This window comes from Caretta caretta, chromosome 12, assembly GCF_965140235.1.
Source record: "Caretta caretta isolate rCarCar2 chromosome 12, rCarCar1.hap1, whole genome shotgun sequence".
NCBI lineage: Eukaryota > Metazoa > Chordata > Testudines > Cheloniidae > Caretta > Caretta caretta.
In genome coordinates this window covers 14,338,960-14,357,142 of record NC_134217.1, presented here as the reverse complement: position 1 = coordinate 14,357,142, position 18,183 = coordinate 14,338,960, and the positions used below count along the sequence as shown (strand labels likewise).

At 37.2% G+C, this 18,183-nt stretch overlaps 1 protein-coding gene across 12 annotated transcripts in view; it reads left to right on the top strand.

The window, feature by feature from the left end:
* Positions 1-18,183, top strand: part of CHD9 (chromodomain helicase DNA binding protein 9) — a 191,683-nt gene that overhangs the window by 12,576 nt on the left and 160,924 nt on the right. For 7 of the 12 annotated variants that reach the window (XM_075118360.1, XM_048870536.2, XM_048870534.2 and 4 more), the window contains 2 exons: positions 3,329-3,395; positions 9,994-11,599. The exons of 2 other annotated variants lie outside the window; for them this stretch is intronic. In XM_075118360.1, coding sequence (XP_074974461.1) covers positions 10,160-11,599 — 1,440 coding nt within the window. In that variant the 5' untranslated portion in view covers positions 3,329-3,395; positions 9,994-10,159. The remainder of the gene's footprint in view (positions 1-3,328; positions 3,396-9,993; positions 11,600-18,183) is intronic. 3 more of the 12 variants (XM_075118359.1, XM_075118357.1, XM_075118363.1) reach the window with 2 other exon arrangements.

Sequence of the window (18,183 nt, the reverse complement as noted above, 5' to 3'; positions counted from 1 at the left end):
TGAATTAAGTAGCAGTGATTCTATCAATTTATATATAATACAATGTATACACCCCAATATTTCAGCACTTTTTGAATATACAATAATTGTCTGTGAACTTACAAATAAATCCATTAATTTGAGTTAAAATTGATTTTAAAATAGGTCCTTTAAGAACAGAAGCAACTGGCCTCAAAGCTCTTTTGTCCCTAATGATATTAGTAACACATCTTCAAACTTCCCTTCTAGCTAAAACTAAAATGTGTGTATGCTACATAGACTGCATTTGAAGGAATAATTTTTGGATTAATAGTATTTTTTTGCTGTATTCTTCATAACTGAAAGTTTATTGTTCAGCAGAGGCTGACAAATAATCTGTTACAGAGAATTCCATGAAGAAGTGCCCTCTTAAAATTGCTGCCATGTCTGATTGTTCTCAGTTGGACTGAGGCCAAGCTGCACTCAGCAGAGAAGATAGTGACCCTTTCTGCTGTTAGGGGCCACTGTCTTCCCTGTTTTGGGAAGCTTGGCTTTTCTCACATTGAGAGTAATAAAAGATATCCTCTTTCCAAATGGCCATTTTTTGTGTAATTATCTGAAGTAGGACATCATCTGTCTGTCTCTGCGGACTGAAACTGAGTTATGAAGAATATCTAACATTTACCATTAATCCTAAATTTTGCTGTCAAAAACGTACCTGTTGCACCAGATGTTGTCAGCAGAGAAGTTAGGGAGGAGAGGGGGAAAACTAGGGCCTCTGAGTACAGGGGGATGTGGGGAGTGCAGGATGGAGCAGTGACTTTGGGCATGATGTGCAGGAGGGAGGCAGAAACTGCAGGTATACTTTGTGCTGCTGGGAGTTGTAAATCCGTCTCAGTTAGCCAGCATGCTCTGACTGCTTTGTGCTGCTCCACAGAAGTATAAAGCAGCCAGGGCATCCTGGTGAACATGTTCCTACAATTACTTTTTTTTTTAAATTTATCTATTTACTTTGTTTGTTTATTGTTTATTTTAAAGCTTTAAGGTTGATTCTTCCATTCTTCATATTACAGGAAATATCACATGTAAACATTTGCTTTTTGGGTTTGAATTCAGTGTTTGTCTGAAATTTTTAATTCAAAAGTAAATTTCCAAGCACCAAGTATATATCCTCAACCTTAACTTAATCTTAGTATGTGTGATATAAGGATGATTAATTATTCCAAAATAAGCATTATAAATACAGAAAAATCCATGTTAATGTATATCTTGACTTCTAAAATTTAATCTTAAAGTATGGAAATGCGCAGGTGGGATAACCAAGTAACCTAACTTTGCCCTGTAGTCATGCCATGAAAGGGGAAAAATCAGTTGAATCTGTCTGACTACAGATGATAAAATGCTTTAGTCATAGTGTATAGTTATTGCATGGTGGTGTAGCAGGGCAGAGTTAACCTAACTATGCATTTCTGTACCGTAACACATCAACAACATATTAACAAATCTTAGCATAAGATTTCATTTTAACTCTGAATTTCCATGGTGTAGAATGTTTCAGGGACAATTATACTTATATAGTTGTTGTTTTTTATAACTGTAAAATACCTATATATACACTCAACCTTAAGTCCATGTTAGCATATTTTTTCTCTGGAAACAAAGAGCAATAACTTTTACATTATCATTATAGTTTGTCAAATGAAGAGAACCTTAACTAAGATGAAAATAACACAAAAAATAAGAACGTGAATGTCTCTGATCCTGGAGAGAGAATGTCTGGATTTAGTTCTATTGTGCAAGAGAAAACCACAAAAGTTTTTAAAATATCAGTTTATTTCTTAACATATAATTTATGAAATTAATTAAAAAAAAGCTTTCATTCATCTTCGCTGTTGTCTACATCTCTGGTATTGTGTACTTTTTGTCTAGCCAATGACTAAGGCAGTGGTTCTCGACCTTTTTTTCATTTGCGGACCCCCTAAAAAATTTCGAATGGAGGTGCGGATCTGTGTGGAAATCTTAGATATATCTCCAGACTCCCAAGGTCTGGGGACCACAGGTTCAGAACCACTGGACTAAGGGATTTGATAATCAAGAACATACATAGCACATGAAAATGTGTCATTTAACTTAGTAAGATATAACAAGAATACCGCTACACTTTCTTTGGCAAACCTCTGCCCAGTAAGAAGCAAGTCTCTTCTACTATTTTGGAGGGTAGTTCTTAAGTCTAAGAAAATGAAACTTTTTCGGGGGTGGGGAGAAGAAAAGAAAAAAACAAAACTTCAGATCTTCCTTCCTAGCTATAGTTCCCAGTGCTTTACATCAGATACTACCACTACCATGCTTTCATCCAGTTTCCACTGCTGTCACATTTGCTTGTTACAATGAAATGAATTTTTTTCTATATGCAGAAAGACTTTCTCTGAGTTTAGAGCTAGAATCATTTTTTGTAAAAACTTTCAAGAATTGAATGGATCAGGGTCAAATTTCTTTGTAATTAGAATAGAATGGGTCAAGAAATTCCCTCCCTGCTAGAACACTAACGGTGCATGTGTATTTTGTGTATAATATATAAACTTTTCCTTCATTTGATCTTTTATAGTCTTAGAGAAATGAACGAACTCCCATCTTTTACAAGAATTTTGAATTTTGTTGCCTCATGTCGGTAACTGAGCTTTCTTTTTTTAAACCTCTTCGGCCTTCTGAATGGACACTAACCTTAAAGTGGATGATGATGTCTCAAATTTCCACATGAAAGCAGTCACTGATGACTGAGGTTTTATCACTTCTGCAGGGAGTGGTTGTACTTTTCAACAATCTGCCATCTCAGTGTGGAGCAGGGATTTTTTTTACAATAGGCAAAAGTGATGATATTGTGTTTAGCGATTGAGCTGAATGTTTACTTGACATCTTCTAGCTGAAGGACTGAGCCTACTAGTCAGGAAGAATAATAGCTCCCGTGTCCCTAAAACCCACTGCCTCTGCAATTAAAGCAATCTAACTGTTCCGTAGTCTTTATGGTGTTCTTTATTTAATTGTGATGCTGTCCATCAACTTTCCATTTAATAAATGTTTAAAAGCATAACTTGCTGTTTCTTGCCTTTTTACACTCTTTTCCTTCTCGGTTTCACTCCTTTTTCATTTGTCTTTTTTCTCCATGCATGGCCTTCCCCCCATGATCTTTCCTCTTTTTTTTTTCTTTCCCCATATTTTGTTCTATAACTTCACCACTATGCTTTCCTTTTCATTCTCCTATCTCCTGCCACCACGCCTTCCCCCAACAACCTCTCTAGCTTTTATGTCTGTTTCTTTGCTGATTCATTCCATTAATCCTTAATCCCATCCTTTCTCACACACTTTCTTACAGAATTTACAAGACACTCAAATCAGAGGACTACACATACCAACCAAAGACTGACCAGGGGCAATGCCAGGTAAAAAGCCAAGCTTCCACAGCTGCTGGGAAAATGGTAGTTACTGTTTCCGACCAGGTTTCCAGCCATACATATATTCCACTTAGGGTGTCTATCTTTTCATAGCTTCTGACTAGTTGGGGTATGATACATTTGAATCCTAATCACTAACCCCTTTGACTGATGGAATGGAGAAAGTGTACACTCTCTCTGTGTGTTAGTCCTTCCTCATCTTCTCTATGAGGTATATGCGCAAAAAACAGTTACTTTACCTCAGCCTCAGTCCAGTCTGGATCCTCCTGCTTAGTTTTGATATTTGCCACCCCTTATTGCTCACAGCTTTCTTTATGAGCAGCAGACTGAAACTGTCCTGCTCATTACTAGTTTTATTGCTGCTTAAATGGTTCTGAAAATAAGCAGTGAAAACTAACCTAAACTGCACTGAAAATATGTCCAAGTGCTGGAGAGGGACTGTGGGCAGGCTGAGAGGAACAGCACTGCTTTGCTTTATACCCTGTTTTTAATTGGAAAATGTTGTAATGTTTTGTTTTCCTTGACAACTAAGGGTTAACATACTCATTTGATTTTAAATGGAAGCTCAGGTTGTGCAGAAGTTGATGGTTTGGCATCGCCACACCCACCTAAGAAAATTTTCTGCTCACTTTGACCTATTTGAAGGAGCCACTTTTTTTTTTTTTTAAAAATCTGAGGGTTTAATCTCTGATTTGAAGTAGATCTCTTATGCATTACTAAAAACTGAGTAGATTGAAGTTTAGATACTTTGTTGAATGACCAGTCATTGAGATGACAAAGTAAAGGTGGGAGGTGGTTCCCATCACAAAGAATTTACATATTACATTTTAAATGTGATGTCATGACTGAAGATGACAGATGGCAAAGCATGTTTCAGTTGAGAAAAGACAAGGGTTATTGTAGATAGTGTCCTGGTTATTCGTTTTAGACAAAGTGGAGTAATGATTTTGGAATAAAGTTGCATTTGTTTTGAAATAGAGTATCCACACAGAATTATTCTGGAATGGCTGTGCTGCTCAGTTTCCCCATGTAGCTAAGCTCTAAATACTGAGCTTGTGAGATTGCAAGAAATGAGAGAAATCAAATAAGAACAGAACACATGTTGCTCATTGTATTTGTATTTTATTGCTTACACTGAAAAAAATTCTGGAACTATTTTAGATTAATTTGAGTTAAAATGCCACTTTTTGATTAAAAAATTAAACATATTTGAGAGAAACCTGAAATGATGAATTTATCAAATGTACATTATATTAGCTAATAAGAGGTAATCAGTGACCTCTGAAAACTCTAACAAGAATGTATTCTTCATCTTGGTTAGTCACCACTTGTACCAGTGGCTTCATACAGGCAGTTCATTAATGTTTAAGTGTTCAATACAAAAAAACCTTAACCTTTATAAAATGACCTTGCCATCTGAAGCTTGTGATCAGATTCGTTTTTTCCTTCAAATTAACATTAAACCTTGTGCAATAATGCCCCATTATGGATAAGAATTAAAACCTATAAAGTCATGGAATTCAGTGAGGCTTCCAGATAAAATTTTACTTTGTCACAAAATACTACATCTGAATATGCACAAAGGTGGCAAATCAGATTTGATCTGGAAGCCTCATTGAATTCCAGTTGCCTTGAATCTGGAATTTAAGTTTCCTTTCAAAACACTGAAATAATGTAGTTTTGCCAAAATGGAAGAAAAAGTTAAAGTAAAGGAACTTAGAGATAAAAGAGCAGGTACCAATTCATTCTAACTGTATCTTACACATTCTGCCTATTCAAGCTATTACCGTAATTTCAATCATTTGACATGCTGAAGTCTAGACTCCCTACTCTTGTTTAAAATGGAAGTATGCTGGAAGGACATCTTCCGCAAGGGATACTTGGCTATGAAATTTGTGTCCCGCTTGATCTTGCAGAATCTCTATTTGTTAACTTGGGCATGCAGCCCTAAAGATGAGGATTAGATTTCTAAACTTCTTCCTTTTACAATTTCCCTGTAACTGATCTGTAACAGGCTGGCAGTGTTTCCTAACACACTACCTTGTTAGCAGGGAGGGAGGCAGCTAAAAAAGGCTAAGTAGTGCTAACACAGTGCTGCAGTTCTATCACTACCCACCTGTTTGTGATAGAGAGCAAGAAAAGGTTGGCAAAGCAGTTGTTTGTACAAACACCAAAACAAGTTTGGAAAATGTCTTCGTGTGAAGGGTTGTGTTCCAAAGCAGAATATCGTTCAACTTTCCAAAGAAATTTGTGTTTGTTCTGGATCAAACATGATACATTTCTGACAAAAGGATAACATTTTTACATACTTTACATAAGTGTTCAAAAACAGTGGTTTCGAGTAGAAGTGTTCTCTTGACCACAACAATGGTGCTATGCATGCTGCTTCCATGTTGTCTTACAAGGGCAACGTCTGATTAAACAATTTTTCTTGTTGGTTTATGTCCTTTACTTTTTCTATAATATGTAATATAAAGAGGAATTGTTACTAAACTAACAAGAATCTACCTATCCAGTTTTCTGAGCTTCATCTTTCTTTGAAATTTATTTTGCTTCGCTGTCTCTTTTAAGCTGCTGGTATGTCTAACTACTACTTTAAACAAATTAGAATTGCTTAAATTAATTGGTGTCAAGTATCAGAGGTGTAGCTGTGTTAGTCTGGATCTGTAAAAGCGGCAAAGAGTCCTGTGTACCTTATAGACTAACATACGTATTGGAGCATAAGCTTTCGTGGGTGAATACACATGCATCTGACTAAGTGGGTATTCACCCACGAAAGCTTATGCTCCAATACGTATGTTAGTCTATAAGGTGCCATAGGACTCTTTGCCGCTTAAATTAATTGCTGTCTGTATTTGTTATAAGAAACTACTGGTTTTCTCCAAGAACTAACTTGCCTGGAAATATTTATCCTGTCTTTAGTGCAGAGATGCCAGATGATTTATCAATTGGGAACTCAAATTGTGGTTTTACGTCTTGTGTTGGAATTCCTGAAACTGGCATTCTCCGCCTCTTCCTTTTTTGTCTTGCTTGGCCTTCCAATTTTATGCAATTCTGATGACTTTTACAGAAGTTTGTAGTGGAAAAAGCTTGGCTGCTTATATTCCCCCCACCCCCTTTTTTTTCAGTGCTGAAAGACAGGAGGACTAAGGGTCTAGGACACAGAGGGTGCCTCTTAAAGTGGAAGGAAGATTTTATTTATATGTTTAGCACAAACCATGGTTAGCTTTATCTAACTTCAGTCACACACAGCTTTTTCTGGTTTCTATCTTACACAGTTTTTTCCTCAAGGGTGCATAGTGTTTAAGCATTCAGGTAGACAAAATATTGATGTGGGTGGAGAACATCAGAACTGTCAACTACGTATGTGACCTGGGGGACAATTTGTGCCCACTCATCCAATTTATGAAAGGTGGCAGTTTGAGATCTGTGGAAGTACACAAGAATTATGTATGTGCAAGTAATACTTATAACAATATTTTGTATTTTCATTCTAATGTGTGGTATGACATTCATTTGTAAACAATGGACTTTACTTTTTTTCTTCATTCCCTCCTTTGAAGGGGAATTTAGTATCTTGCCCTAGATAGTAGTTGGAAACCAGAGGGATATATTTTCATTTAAAATATTTTCAATTATGCAGGCATTTAAAACTGATCTTTTTTAAACACAGGAGTCCTTGATGGACAGACAGCTAATAAATATAGTAAACCTGTCCATTGATTTAATGGGTCCCCTCAGAACTAGATCTGTTTACTATCAGCTACAGTACTTGTACGTCATACTTAATCTAACTTGGTTATGTTCTTCTGCTTTAGTTTCTTCCACCCCTCCTTGGTCAAAGGTAGATAATACAATTTCTGTTTTATGCTATATGCCTATGAATGTGCAAAGTGGGAAATCTGATTATTAGCAATGCTTTTTAAAAATATGCTCTTTATTCACATTTTGCTTAACACAAATGAACAAGAGAAACATCAATCTTCATAATTTTTCACTTCAAAATACTGAATTGTGTGGTATATTTTTCTGTTAACATAACTGATACGAAATCTGGTAGAGGAAAGTATATTTAGCTTTTCTTCCAAAGCACAACTGATTAGAATGATGAAGAGAATATACTCTGGTCTTCTGGGGCATTTAGATAGTCCCACCTTTATTTCCCTTTCTACTTATTTTCTGAAGATGTTCAGGTTCCTTGTACATCTCTTTTATTTATGTGGGGAAATGCAAGATTAGGGCTTGCTGATGTTGGCGTTGCCTAAAGAAGTAGACCAGCTAGTAATAGTGAAGTACCTCACATGGACCTTACGCATCTATCAGTGCAAACCCTAATTTACAAACGAATTGTGGGTTGAACAGTTTATAACATTGAACACCTCAAAATCATAATTTAATTTGCAGAATGGTGCATTGCCTCATTTTCTTCTTGTTCTTCAAGCCACTGCAGAGCCATTTCTAATGCATTGAAGGCATCAGAATTTGAAGGGCTGTCAACTTATTCTTTGTCAGCATCAGCATTTAACTAGATTTACATACTAGATATTTTCTCATCATGAAACCTGATGCAGTTCTCATTAAGAATGGAAAGACTGCTATTGGCTTTTGCAGGATATGGGTTGGGCCCCTGTAAGCTTTCAGAAGATCACAAAACTTGCTGTTCAGAGGTCATATCCAGGGAGTCGGTCATAGAATATCAGGGTTGGAAGGGACCTCAGGAGATCATCTAGTCCAACCCCCTGCTCAAAGCAACACCAGTCCCCAACTAAATCATCCCAGCCAGGGCTTTGTCAAGCCTGACCTTAAAAACCTCAAAGGAAGGAGGTTCCACCACCTCCCTAGGTAACACATTCTAGTGCTTCACCACCCTCCTAGTGAAAAAGTTTTTCCTAATATCCAACCTAAACCTCCCCCACTGCTTGTTCTGTCATCTGCTACCACTGAGAACAGCCTAGATCCATCCTCTTTGGAATCCCCTTTCTGGCAGTTGAAAGCAGCTATCAAATCCCCCCTCATTCTTCTCTTCCGCAGACTAAACAATCCCAGTTCTCTCAGCCTCTCCTCATAAGTCATGTGTTCCAGTCCCCTAATCATTTTTGTTGCCCTCCGCTGGATGTTTTCCAATTTTTCCACATCCTTCTTGTAGTGTGGGGCCCAAAACTGGACACAGTACTCCATCCTCACCAATCACTGGAGGAGAGAGATTTGGGGGAGCCTGGATAAGTTTTAGCAATGGTGGGTTTCAAGAGTTAAAACTTTTTCTTCCATCTGAATGTTAGTGTTAGTTACGTACGAGATGGGAATGCTGTTAGAAGACCAATACATATTTTAAAGTAATTTCTTCAGTATTTTTGAAGACTAAGTTTTCTGCTTATCTAGGAAGTCAAACTATCACACATAGCAGTAATAGAACATAATTCATTCAAGCTTGCATATTGGGTGTTGTGTTGAATGGAAATATGAATATGTTGTATTTCAGGGACCTTGTGAATAGCTCAATTTTGCCAATAAATTTCTAGCCAATTCTGTTCAAAAGCTTGATGAGTTGCTCTTTTTCCTTTGGCATATACATACTCTCTCCGCAAGATTTTTTTTTTTATGGTTTTGATCCTGCCAGTGGTGATTGCCCTCTGTATTTGTTGATTTCAGTGGGGATTTGACCTCATAAGCAGAAAATTTTGATTCCAAATACAGTAAAAGTTGTTTAATAGTTATGCCTTTGTGGATTCTACTGTGTCTTGGTTAAGTGGGTTTAAATTAAATTAATCTAAACCTAATGTAATGTTTCTGTAACTTGTTCTGTTCAGCTGAAGAATAATTACCATACCCACCTCTTATTTATATGCAAAGGGACAGGTTTTCACAATTGCTTACACACAATTATGCATGTGTTCACTTATAAAAATTTGACCTAGAGTTGATTTGCAGTTTGTTGCATTTTTAAACATTAAAATGTTGAAAAAATACATTACTTGATATTTCCTGGTTGCCATTGTGAAAGCACAAAATCCATGAGCAGTATGTGACTTAACCATTTTATTAATGTGTAATGGTAATTGACAGGTTAATTAGACTGAAAATCACAACAAAAATGTTGAATAATTAAGATTTTCATTGAAATGACCAAGCACTCATTCAGTTTAATGGAAAGAAATAGGTTATCTGAGCTTCATCTTACTAAAGTTGTTTCCCAATGATTTGTCTCTCTCCAGTGTTTGGACTGTTTCCTTTCTCCTCTCAGATTTTACTTGATCTAGAATATACAGAATCATTACATGTAATATTACTTCAACTATATAAAATATAAAATTGGAAAGGAAATAAATGAATAGTTACATATTTTATTTGTGGGACACAGATACAAAAATAAAGCAGCCCATTCATTATTAGAATTTGACAGTCTTTTCTGTTTTTTGTTGCTTTTTTTTAAAAAAGCCAAAATGAGTCTAATTGCTCACTATTGTTTATCTAAATATAGAGTAAAATTGACAAACTAATACCCAGGGGAGGAGGAAATAAAAACTAAATAAAATAAAACTCCAGAAAAACAAGTTTAAAGTCATTGCTCTTATTCTTTCTTCCCTAGGATATTTTTACAGTTTAAGGCATACATTTCTTCAGAAGCACTAATGGATGTTGACATGCATTGGATAAGGTGGTGACTACTGGAAGTAATCTGTTGCTACTCACTGCAGAGAGGCTAAATTGACTCCATTTGGAGTTCAGAGACGAAGCGGTGTGGACGTATCAAGATGACTGATCCTATGATGGATTTTTTTGATGATGCCAACCTTTTTAGCGAGACGTTAGAAGGTTTGTCGGATGATGCCTTTGTACAACCTGGACCTGTTTCACTAGTTGATGAATTGAACTTGGGTGCAGAATTTGAGCCTTTGCACATAGACTCATTGAACCATGTGCAAGATACTCAAACTCAACAAAAGATGAGTGAATTTGAGCAGTTAAATCAGTATGATTCATTGAAACTTCAAGTAAATCAGTCTTTCAGCAGTCCAGCTGACAGTGTTTTATCACCACACACTCAATTTAATTGCTCACCAATCCATCCACAAAACCAATCCAATGGAATGTTTCCTGATGTGGCTGATGGTAGTCCTATGTGGGGTCATCAAACTAACACAACTGTTCCAAATCAAAATGGGTCCCCTTTTCACCAAGGACATTCTCAGTCTATGCAGCAAAATAAAAGTTTTGTAGCACACCATGACTTTGCCTTATTTCAGGCCAACGAACAGCAGCATCAGTGTGCCTCACTACAGTCTCGACAAAGCAGAAACAACATTAACACAGGGCAAGACTCTCTGAATCAGCCAAAAAACTGTATGGAGGTTAACGTATCTGCTCCACGCAGAGTCAGTGTTACTCATCCACCTCAAATTGCTAATCCATCAACTTCACAGCAGCCTCTCTCTGTTCAACAGTTTTCTCAAAATGCCAGTGCTTCAATACATTTTTGTGGGAATCAAGAAGGAAACTTTGATGGACAATCTCCAACTATGACTCCTTGCTCTGTTAATAATACACAGCGGTTTCCTTCTCCATATTCTTACTCTAATAACCACATTTCTCCTACTAGCCTTTTACAGTCTTCTACCGCTCTTTCTACTAGCCAACAAACTCATCCTTTATCTGATTATACTGGAAGTGATGCCTTTACATCTCAAACAGGGACCAAGCAAGAAACCACCGAGCACCTCTTGAATCCTAACACACCTTTGAATTCAAATAGTTTCCAGATGTTGCATTCAGCACATTCTCAGGGCAGCTTCAGTAGTTCAAAACTCTCTCCTGTGAACATTAATTTTCCAGCCTCTGCGGGTTCTGCTTCTCAGATAAGCCATTTCAGTGATCCTATAGAAAGCAATGGTTTTTCATCTTTGGATGAGAACTTACTTCATCAAGTTGAGTCTCAAGCTGAACCATTTACAGGACTTGATCCAGAGGACCTCCTTCAGGAAGACCTCCTACCCCAATTTGATGATTCAGCATTTGTTCAGGACACTTCAAGCCACATATTAGAGCATGACCTAGAACACCATATTACCCCACAGCAAATAACACAGTCATCGGATATTGCTCGGACAGAGTCTCAAAGTCAGATGCATCCCTGGCATTCTTCAGTTTCTAATCGGCATCTACAAGATAGAAATCGTATAGCCTTGCAAGGGCAGGTATGTAGCCCTTTTTTGGGAGGGTATGGCTTAATTGTACCAGTGAACTTAATCATATTGGTAAGTATTCATTCTTTGTCCACAGATAACTCTAAAATATCTGATCTGTTGTTGGTCATTTGTTAGTAAAGAATAAGTAACTCTTCTATCCTTGAAAAGAAATTACAACCCATATCCCTAAAAAAGTCAAACCCTAAATATAAACATTGGTTGTTACACTGAACACTTACAATTCATACTCCTATCTAAATGGATGAATAATATCTATAATTTAGCTTCCTTAAGTACTAAAATGGTTACAACAGAATTAGTTTTAGAAATACTACTACAGTATTTGCCTGAAACTAAGAACCTTATGTGTGACTGCTGCGGTCTACATCTTATTTTTGTTAGAGTAAGAATTTGTCACTAATGTGTATTTAGGTACAAATACATTTTAAGAAGTGTTTCAGAGTAGCAGCCGTGTTAGTCTGTATTCCGATGAAGTGAGCTGTAGCTCAGGAAAGCTTATGCTCCAATAAATTGGTTAGTCTCTAAGGTGCCACAAGTCCTCCTTTTCATTTTAAGAAGTTTTTCGTTTTAATAAAAAAGATTAAAGTATAGCTTTAAGAATTTGAGGGACTATTTTTCTCATAGTATAATGCTTTTACTTTACTACCTGCAGTGTATCCAGTTGTATATATTCCCTACTAGGTAACTTTTTGACTATGTTGAGTGAGTAGAAAGACAGGGATCTGTCCTGAAAGCTATAATGCCTGTTGAATTTCAGGGGAATGGAAAAAAAAATGCTGCTTCATTGAAAGCCTGAAGAACTAAGGAGAAAAACTCATTGTTTTACCTAAACTTTAAATACCAGAAATGCTAAATCCTGCATTATTGCCTTTTGTTGCTTATAGCCTCTGTGGAGGACACGAGAAGTGGATTAGATTTCTTAGCCCTTAATTGAGTGGGTGGCTGTGTTGAGTCTTTTTTTAAAGTGATCTTCATTTTCACCTGTTTGTTAGGTATATGCTTATGTTAAATAGGTGTTTGATGAAAATTACTGAGTAAAAATCACTTCATCTTCGATTTTAGTTAGCTTTTTTGTTCTTGTGATTTCATACATTTACTAGTTCTCAAGTTATCCCTTCCAGAAAAACAAACACAGAAAACCAGGATAAGCAAGACCTGAATTCATGTAAATCAGTGCAATGCTGTCCTGTTAATCTAACTTTTTAGAAAACTCCACTCTATAGCTTGCATCACCAAACATGTACACTCACCCCACGCCACTGAACTCAGTGGTGTGAACTTGAAAGACACCGAGCCATTTAAACTCAGATTTGTAAGGTCAGAAGGGACCACTATGATCTAGTCTGAACTCCTGTATAACACAGGCCTGCACCACACCCAGTAACTTCTGTATCAAGCCCAGAAGTTCACTTTGAGCTGCTGCATACCTTTTAGGAAGATATTTGGTGTTAGTGATTGGTGAATCACCACATCACCAAAAGTTAATTATCATCACTGTTTTTTGTGTGTTCTTATTTCTAGTTTGAATTGGTCTAGGACTAGGTTCACCTTGCAACCATTTAATCTCCTTATGCCTTTCTATGTACTATCAGAAATCTCTTCCTCCTGTAGCTGCTTGTAGACTGTGATCAAGTCACCTCTGAACCTTCTCTTGGATATACTATAGATTGAGCTTTAGTCTCTCCACATAAGGCATGTTTTCCAGACCTTAAATCATTTTTGTAGCTCTCTTCTCCAATTGAACATCTTTTTTGAACATTTAACATCCTTTTTCATTCCAGTAATGGTTTCACTGATGCCATATATACACTTCCTTAATCCTACTTGATATTCCACTACTTATACATTCAAGAATCACATTTGCTCTTTTAGCTACAGCATTGCACTGGGAGCTTATGTTCAACTGGTTACCTACCATAATCCCTTACTCCTTTCTTCAAGTCCTTTTAAGAATCCCTGTTTTTCCAGAATACAGTCCTCCATCTTATAACTGTGGCCTACATTCTTTGGTTTTTAAACGTATGACCTTGCTTTTGGCTATATTAAAAGGTATGACTATCAATTGAATTCACCTTACCAAGCAGTCCAGGTCAGTCTGTGTAACGGACTTGTCCTTATTTAACACTTCATCAAGTTTTGTATCTTTGCAGATTTTACCATAATATTTTATATTCAAGATGTTGGCTAGTATAAGGCTAAGAACAGATCCCTGTAAGGCTCTAGTAGAAACACCCACTTTGGATGATGATTCCCCATTTACAGTTACTTTTTTGCAATCTTTCAGTTAACAAATGCTTAATCCATTGAATATGTGCCACATTGATTTTGTGCATAACATAATGTTATCAGAATGTCATGTAGGACTAAGTTAGCATTAACACAGTTACCGTGATCAACCAAACTTGTGATCTCCTTAAAAAAAAAAAAAGAAGTTTGAGTCTCACTTTCCATAAAACAATGTTGATTGGCATTCAGAATACTACCATCTTTAATTCTTTGCTGATTGTCAACATAAGAATAGCCATATTGAGTCAGACCAATGGGTCCATCTAGCCCAGTGTCCTGACATCCAGTAGTGGCCAATGCCAGGTGCTTCACAGGGAATGAACAGAACAAGCAATCGTTGAGCGAGCCATCCCCTGTTGTCCACTTCCAGCTTCTGGCAGTCAGAGGCTAGGGGCTCCCAGAACATGGGGTTGCATCGCTGACCATCTTGGCTTATAGTCATTGATCTATCCTCCACGAGCTTACCTAATTCTTTTTTGAACCCTGTTGTAGTTTTGGCATCCACAACATCCCCTGGCAACGAGTTCCAAAAGTTGATTGAGCGTTGGGTAAAAAAGTACTTGCTTTTGTTCTTTTTAAACTTGTTGCCTGTTAATTTCGTTTGATGACCCCTGGTTCTTGTGTTGTGTAAAGGAGTAAATAACACTACTTTCTCCATATTGTTCATGATTTTACAGACCTATATTCTATCCCCTCTCTTTTCCAAGCTGAAAAGTCTGTCTTTTTAATCTCTCCTCATATGGAAGCTGTTCCATCCCCTTTGTCATTTTTGTTTCCCTTCTCTGTAGCTCTTCCAGTTCTGGTGTACCTTTTTTGAGATGGGGTGACCAGAACTGCATGCAGTATTCAAGCTGTGGGCTTATTATAGTGGCATCATTATATTTTTTTCTTTTTATTCCTTTCCTAATGATTCCTAACCTTCTGTTAGGGTTTTTTTTGACTGCCGTTGCCCATTAAGCGGATATTTTCATAGAACTATCCACAATGACTCCAAAATCTTTGAGTGGTAACAGTAGTGGGGATTATGTTTTCCAATGTGCCTGGAAAACATAATCCCCACTACTTTGCATTTATCAGCATTAATTTTCATGTGCTGTTTTGTTGCTAATCATACAGTTTCGTGAGATCCCCTGGTAACTCTTTGAAGTCTGCTTTGGACTTAACTATCTTAAGTAATTTTGTATCAGCTTCCAATTTTGCCATCTTGCTGTTTACCCCTTTTTCCAGATCATTTATGAATACGTGGAACAGCACTGGTGCCAGTACAAATTCCTAGGGAGCACCACTAGTTACCTCTCTCTAGCCGCTATTTACTTTTGACCATATCAGCCTTAGTCATCTATGTTTTGAAAATTTTGTTAACATTATTAGCCACAAGCAATCTTTTTTCCTCTTTAAAAAGAGAGAAAATAAATTAAATGTTAAACCCTACATTCCAGCACTGTTACAAAATTAAATCAGAAAAATAAGGAAGTGAAAAATCCTATGCCAATTTTAATTTGTCTGCACATAAAATACTATGTGTGTATAATGTAAGTAGTCAAGCGAATTAGCATGGCTTGATTTGGGAGCATAGAAAAGTGCTATACTTGAACAGATCTGTGATCTGTTCAGTCAGATATTTGGCTTCCCAATGAAGGCCAGTACTTCAGAAGAAGGTGCAAGTCTCCATAAGAGACAATTATGCAGTGACATGCCCACAAGGGAATGTTTTTAACCTCAGGGGCTTAGTGGCTGACGGGCATGAGGTTTGTTGTGTAACACTTTCAATTCCTTACTTTGATGTGTTAAATGCATTATCTTAACATAGGTTTTTTGCATTTAATTATTTAACATGGAAGGAGGAAAATATATTTACTTAAGGAATTCTTCTACATCTCGCTTGTAACCTACTCTTTGTGGGATCTCCCACCATAAAACGCTAATTTACTTCAAGATTATTAGCTTGACGCTTAAAATAAAACTACACATTAAACTGTGGGGTTTCCATGTCTTTTATTTTGGTTACTGCTGTCTGTACTGCTTAGAAAGAGGGACTGCACAAGAGCAGTCATAAGGCTGAATGGTGATCCTTCTTCATTACGGGGGTATTTGAGAGGGAGCTGTGTTTTAACTCATGCTGAGAGTTTTGTTACTGTCGTGTAGACTGTATTAACTAAGCAGTTCAACAGCATTTTACCTTGAAATCAGAACCGTATCTGATAGATCCGTAGAGCTTGAAATAAGCAAGTTTTATGTGGATACAATAGAGGAGAGTTGGAAAGTGAAGTCCATTCCCTGCCCTCATCCAGACACATGGTTCTGACCCTGGACCCTCTCCCCAGCTACTATTACAACTTGTAAATTAGAATAACCACTGCAGCACTTTGTGCAGTTGCAGTGGGTTTTGGGGCCACTGAAATTCTGTAACTACAGATTCCTTGGCTTGTCCTCTAGTGTACCTCCTTGTAGTCTCTCTGCCACCCTGTCTGGGATCAACACAGAAACCCTCTTCATGGTATGCAGGAAGTACACAGATGCCTGTGCATAATAGGCCTGTGATATATCCCTGAAGTACAGATTAAGTCATTCAGATTGCCATATGCTGGCCCTCTTTACCATGTGTGAATTTTACCCTATAAGGTTTGACACTAGTGGGGCTTCTCTGTACCACTAGGATTGAGAGGGATTTTGAAAGTATTGATGTAGTACTTACCTAGGTTAGGTATTTACAAGGGACCTACTGCCTTGGTATCTAACCTGTTGTTACTCCTATTAGAGGAACTCAATGAGCTGAAGCCTTCCAGTTACAGGGAATCTCTTTGGCAGAGGGAAAAGATGCTCTCAGTGGCCTCTGAAAATACCCAAATCAATTAAAAGATAGGGCATGAAGTCTAACTCTTTACCTGATTGCCTGCAGGTGAGGGAAAGAGTACTTGCACAGGTAATCTCTTTGTTTCACGAGGAATTTCCAACTCAAACTACTGCAAAATTTTGTGTCCTGAATACCCTTTTAATCCTGCGATCCCACATTCCCAGTGATGCCCTCTGTTTGTGCATTAATGTGTTCCTTTCTGTTGACCGTGTTCAAAGTATAAAAAAAATTAGACATGAAGTACTGTCATATCATGGAATTGCTTTTTATGTATAGGAGATTCTGGTTCCTTTTAAAAAAAAAAAAAAAAAAAAAACCCAAAAACCAAAACCTAATTTACTTTATAAAAATGAGGAACCTCCTCTCACACTGAACACACCAAAATCACTGAGGTTCTCTTGCACAGGTTGGGATGGATATGAGTGGCTAATCTAGGTGTTACAGGTTCCTGTGTGCCATGCAGTCTAACTAGAGGATTTTGGGAGTGGGTCAGGCCAAGAAAAAGTGAGGAGTAAGGGTTGCTGGATTCTTCAGTTACTCTCTCTTATGCTCTGCAGAAGAAGGTGTTCACCTGTGATACTGCAGCCATAAGAATGATGCTTGGGGTATTTTCTGTACTGGAAAAAAGAATAGTGTTAGAAAATATGTTGAATAACATGATGTTAAAAAATTGCTTTCAGTGTGGACGAAGGACAGTTGTATTTAAAAAATATGGTTAACCACAATCAGCTGAAGCATTTTTAAACATGACTTTCCTTGTCCATAAATTCAAAATTGTGTTTACCGCATTGTTTAACATGTTTCAAGCACAATATATTTTCCCACTATAGATGAGGTCTCGAAGGATCGATTTGTTCTTGCCATAATGACAGCTGTGACCCTCCTCAATGCACAGCCTATTTACTGTGCATCAAGAAAAATATTTGGACCATAGTGAATAAACTGGTGAACAAAAAATGGTGTTCAGCAGTCATCAGGCTATTCTTTAGTGTAGAGGAATGTGCTATATTAAACTCCCAGTGCAATAAAACGGTTTATGAAAATCAGATTTATTTAGTCTAGCTTCAGGTGTTTCATTGACCTGATTAAGCAGTCAGGTAGAAGGTCAACTATAGTAAAAGCTCTGTTATCCGACATGTTTGGAGACTGGGGGCTGCCGGTTAATTGAATATTCTGGTTAACTGAGAGTTATAGTTTACCAATGGAATACCAATTTTCAAAGAACTAGAATACAATAAAATGAATAAAGTATAAAATAGTATACAGGTACTCACCAATCCAGTAGCAGTACTGCACTGCAGAGTGGTTGGTTTCTTGAAGCACTTAGGCGTATACAGATAAAGTTTTCTATACAGTAGGTTATGACACTACATATCACTATGGGCAGTGTATGGTGTACACCCAGATCACTAAAAATACACTTCACATTAAA